The 5151-nt window shown below is 59.5% G+C and overlaps 1 protein-coding gene across 1 annotated transcript in view; it reads right to left on the reverse strand.

The window, feature by feature from the left end:
• Window positions 1-4831, reverse strand: part of LOC102010843 (kallikrein-2-like) — a gene marked incomplete at its 3' end in the record, with an annotated part of 17449 nt that extends 12618 nt beyond the window's left edge. The window contains 4 exon segments of the mRNA XM_005412758.2: window positions 825-961; window positions 1072-1364; window positions 2546-2705; window positions 3861-4831. Coding sequence (XP_005412815.1) covers window positions 825-961; window positions 1072-1364; window positions 2546-2705; window positions 3861-4071 — 801 coding nt within the window.
• Between the last annotated feature and the right edge of the window lie 320 nt (window positions 4832-5151).

Here is a 5151-nt window from a genome sequence, read left to right on the forward strand (position 1 = left end):
AAGGCAGGGCAGAGCTCAGGTCCTGCACAGAGGGCAGGGGTCAGGAGCACAGGACCTCTCACAGGTCAAGGGGAGGAGCGGCTGCAGGACCAGCACCCCGCAGGGCAGCCCATCACAGGCCCTCTGGCCACAGCGCCCCGCAGTCTGAGCCCCAGACGGGCACTAGAGGGCGGCCGTGAGCACTGAGTCAGGCCCTGCATGGCCACAGCTGCCCCTCAGCAGAGGAAGAGTGTACTCCAGCGGCCCTGCTGAGGCCCTGCAGGAGAAGACCCTCGACCAAGGCCTGTCGCTTGACCCCTCCCCACACAGCCCTCTCCGCCAGGGGTCTCAGCACCTGCCCTGCCCTCTGCTCTCCCCAGGTGCCACAGGGTCACCTCCCTGAGTCCAGTGTTGGCTCATGTCACGGCACACAAGGTCCCCAAACCCCATCTCTCCTCCCTGCCCCATGCCGAGTGGCGCCTCCTCCTGATCTCCCCATCCCTTCTCCCTTAGTTTCCTGTTTCCGCCCCTCTCCCCAGCACGGGGCTGATCCCTGCTCAGCACTGTCTTCCCAGGCTCAAGGGCAGCACCGGGCCCCAGGTGGACGCCCAGTGAGTGTGCGGCGTGAGAGCGGGAGCTGGGTAGGAGAGCGGAGCACGCGGCCCCGGGAGGAGGAAGGGAAGGAAAGGGACAAGAGGGAGGGGTGAGGCCCAGGAGCACGAGGGCAGCAGCTCGTAAGCAGCGGAGTGGGGACACCTGGTTAGCTCTCACACCTGGAGCCAGCGCAGATCTAGGCTCCTCCCACCACCCTCTCTCCTAAGACCTTGGGGGAGGGGCTGGCTCACCACACAGGCGTCTTTGCCACCCTTCACGTGCCCAGCACACAGCATGAACTCCGTCACGGGCGTAGCGTAGGCTCTCGCACACACGTCCCTGGACAGGAGGCTGAGATCCACGCACTGCAGAGTTCTGGGCAGCACAACTGTGCGTCACAGGAAACAGGGCTGCAGCCAGGCCCACCCCCGGCCCTCCTCCCTCAGACCCAAGGGCGCAGGCTCAACTCTGCTGCGTGGCCCTCGGACCCTGACTTACACCGGTCTACCTCTGGCTCGATGCTGCCCCAGCCGGAGGCGAAGCACGTGCTTCCCGGTTCTGGCTCCACCCTGGGCAAGTCGAGGACCTTCACGGCGTCCGTGATGTTGGCGGACTCTGACAGGCGGAGCAGCATCAGGTCGTGGCTGAGGTCAGTCTCTCTGCCCAGCGTCCCGTTCCACAGGTGGCTCATGTTATAGAGCGGGTGCGGAAGGGATCGGCTGATGTGGACCTGCTGAGCTGTGTCTTCCCCTTGAAACAGGTTGTGGCGACCCAGCAGGACCCGGCTGTCACTGTGGAGAGCGGGTTGGTGGGAGTGTGGGAACAGGGGGCAAGGAGGTGGAGCAGGGAGCACGGACGAGCGCCCCAAAGCGCAGAAACAGAAAGTGAGAGACGCGCAGAGAGAGGGAGGGAGGGAAGGAGGGCAAAGATGCAGCCGCAGAGGAGTGGGGGAGGAAACAAAGGCAGGGGAGGTGCGAGGGCAGGAGCACAACAGAGGAGAAGAAAGAGTGCACGAGGACGGAGGGACCAGGGGGCGGAGGGCACAGGGAGGACGAGGAGGCAGGAAGGACGCGGGCGGAGACACACAGGAGCCAGAGACCCTAGGAGAGAGGCAGGGCAGGGCGAGGGAGTGGGCGGGGCAGGGGAGTGGGCGGGGCAGGGCCAGGGAGTGGGCGGGGCGGGGCGGGGGAGGCAGGACAGAGGAACAGAGCAACCAAGGAGGGGATGTGGGCAGCAGAGAGCGCAGGGGAGGCAGAGGAACCGGGCAGACAGCGAGGGGAAGGAGAGGGAGGAGGCTGGGGTGGGCAGGGGGCCTGAGAGCAGCTGGGCTGCAGCTGGGCACAGCTGAGGGCTCCCAGCAGGCGGCCTGGACCCCAGCCCAAGGCCAGCACCACCAGCCCGCCTCCTCCCGCCCCTCCCGCCCGGCTCAGGCAGCCCTTCCTGAGCCTCCCACCGTGCACGACAGTGCTGCAGGCACGGGGTGGGCAGGGTGAGGAGCACCCCACACAGGTTGGCGTGCACCCGTTCCTCTCCTCTGGGGCCCCGGGGCCCATGGTGGGAGTGTGGTCAGCAGTGGTGGGGAGGGGACTGAGATGGGGGTCCGGAGAGAGACAGAGACTTGGGTGGGGGACACACCATGACAGAGACGGCCGCAGGGACACCCAGACGTGGACAAAGATGGGGAGACGCAGAGACACTGGTGGGAGGAGAGAGGGAGACAGATGCAGAGACCAAGACCCAGGCAACCCTGGCCAGGTGGTCGGGCCCCAGCGACTCTCCTCTGGCCTCCCGCATCAGCACCTTCCTCCCTCCCTCAAGGCCTCCCACAGGAGAGCACGCAGGGGCAATGCACAGCCCCTTTTCCTGTGGAGCCCTGGCCCTCCTCATGGCTGCAGGGACAGAGGGGTGCATGAGATTGAACCCAGACTGGGCGAGTGCTCTACCACTGAGTTACATCCCAACCCCTGCTCACCTTCTGAGGCAGTGGGCGGCCGTGAGCACCCACAGAGGGTGCACCAGGACGCCCCCGCACACTGCTAAACCATTGTGGTACACAGCCACCTGCCAGGGCTGGGAATGCTTCTCACACTCCCAGCCTCCTACGATGCGGGACTGGACAGGGGGGGCGGCACCTGCAGAAGGGGAGGCTGGGTGGGGCACCGGGTCCACAGGAGGGCCAGGGATGGGACTTGGAAAGGGAGCTAGCTGTCCTGTGGGTCTGAGAGGATACGCTGGCACAGGACCAGGGCTGGGGTTCAAGGTCATAGGCAAGGGGTGGAGGGAGCTGGCTGGAATTTGGGATTGCTCCCTGGGCTTGCAGGTTGCTGGCTGGTCCTGATTAGGGAGACTTTCTGCTGTTAAAGCTGATCAGACCCCAAGCAGGAGGACAGCAGACACCGAGGCAATACCTGGAGCAGACACTGAGTCGAGAGGCTGGGTCATGTGGGAGCCTTGGTGTCAGGGGATCGTATGGAAGCTGTGGGTTCTGGAAGGGGAGGGGATTCTAGAAAGCAAAGATGAGCTGTGGCAGAAGAGGTCTACTTGCTGGGAGAGGAAGGCTTTGGCAGAGTCTGAGGGCCCAGGGTGGAGGGAACACTTTGGAACTGGTCTTTGGAGGTTCTGAAGCAGCTGCAGAGTCAAGGAATCGGTCCTAGATAACTGGCAGTTGCAGTCAGGGTGGTCAGTGTTTTTGCTGGGCAAAGACTAGCCACTGAGGATGTCTGGGCAAAGAGGGAATGAGGAGACATTTTCAGAAGGCCAGCGCCAGGTGAGGGGGTTATGGTCACGGGACATACAGCCTGGCTTTGGGGAGAAGTGGAGTATTTGACGGAATCTAGTTTCCCTGGGAGCAGGATTGAGGGACAGATGTTGAGGTCTGGGGCACAGGGAAAAATCAGTAGAATCTGGTTGAATTAAAGGGTTCTGGAGACAAATCTCTCACCGAGAAAGGTCCTTAAATTTTGAGCCACACAAAGGGAGACAAAAATTGCTCAAGATCTGCTCCTTTAGTAAAGTGGCTGGTGGCAGGAAGTTGTGTTCCAGGGCTCCTGGGAGGGAGCAGGACCTAATGCAGGAGTGAGGCCTGTGATGGATCTGGCAGTATGGAGGGGCTGGGGGGAGGACAGGGCAGGGCTGTGAGAAACAGGAACAAACCCAGCGCTTGGTTGTGGGCTGAAGGATGAGGCTGAGTGCTAAGTGGGAGAGGAAGGACTTAAGGGGGATGAGGGCAGTTGAGAATCCAGGCCCCCGCCCCTCCTCCTCCTCGTCCTCCTTCCCCATTGACTCACCAGTCCTCCCTAGGGACGGGACGAGGCACAGAACCAGGAACCACATGCTGACAGAGACGTCCAGGGACAGGTGGCAAGCTTGGGACTGAAGAACCTCCCTGAGGAGCCTTATAAAGCTCCGTTCTCCCCAGGACCCTGCTCCTGCCCTAGTGGAACTCCGATGCTGGCCAAGACCCCGCCCTTTTGCTGGGAACTGGACACCTCCCTCCATGCTGAGAGCTGTGGAAGGGGAGGAGGACCCAGTACTCGTTGTTCTCAAGGTATCGGTTCACCTTGGATGCATGCCCAGGGCCTGAGGCCTGAAGGAGGCAGCCTGAAGCTCCTGAAGCCTTGATCTAAAGGACAGAGCCAGAAAAGAGAGGCCCAAAATGAACAGCGACAAGGGCAGCACTGTACCACAACACAGAGTCCCGTGTGCCTAGCCCTCTGTTCGCCAAGACACAATATCCCCTGAAACACCAGTACCCTGAGGCTATGAAACTCCCTACACCACTCTGGACCGAAGTTCTAACCTTCTACCTTCTGTCCCCGAAACAGAAACGCTGGCACTCAGAACTCCCTGATTCTTGCACTCCCACACCCAGAATCCAGTTCCCTAAGTCTGTTGCCTCTCATAATACAGATGTGCAGTCCTACAGAGCCTGCTCTAGTGGCACCAGATGCCTCACATCCCCAACCCAGAAATATGAGTCTCCAAATCGAGTTCCTTAGCATTTCAAAATCTGGAGTCCTCCAAACGATCTGGAGTTCCAACAACACCTACTCCTCGTTCTCCAGATCCGTGCCCAACACTCTCTCCTCAGATAAACAGACCTAAGAAGCCAGGTTTATTTTTTTGTTCTTCTCTTCTCTTCTCTTCTCTTCTCTTTTTTCTTTTCTTTGGAAGCCAGATTTCTGCTCCTCAATATTAAGTGGCGTTTAAAAATCACTTGTTGGACAGAGGATATAGCTCAGCAGCACAGCATCTGCCTGGCAAGTGTAAGGTCCTGAGTTCAATTCCCAGTACCAAAAATAAATAAATAAATACATAAATATGAAAATCACATGTTACCGGATGTGGTGGCGCACGCCTGTAATCCCAGCACTCAGGAGGTTGAGGCAGGGGGATTGTTTCGAGTTCCAGGCCAGCCTGGGTTACAAAGTGAGTTCAAGACCATCCTGAACTACATAGTGAAACCCTGTCTCAAAAAGTCAAAAAAAAAAAATTAAAATAAAATAAAAATCACATGTTGGCATCACAGAAGAGAACTAGGAACAAGAGCACTGCCAATTCCTCTGTTAACTCTAAGAT

This window comes from Chinchilla lanigera, unplaced genomic scaffold (assembly GCF_000276665.1).
Source record: "Chinchilla lanigera isolate Chin_1 unplaced genomic scaffold, ChiLan1.0 scaffold00158, whole genome shotgun sequence".
Classification (NCBI taxonomy): domain Eukaryota; kingdom Metazoa; phylum Chordata; class Mammalia; order Rodentia; family Chinchillidae; genus Chinchilla; species Chinchilla lanigera.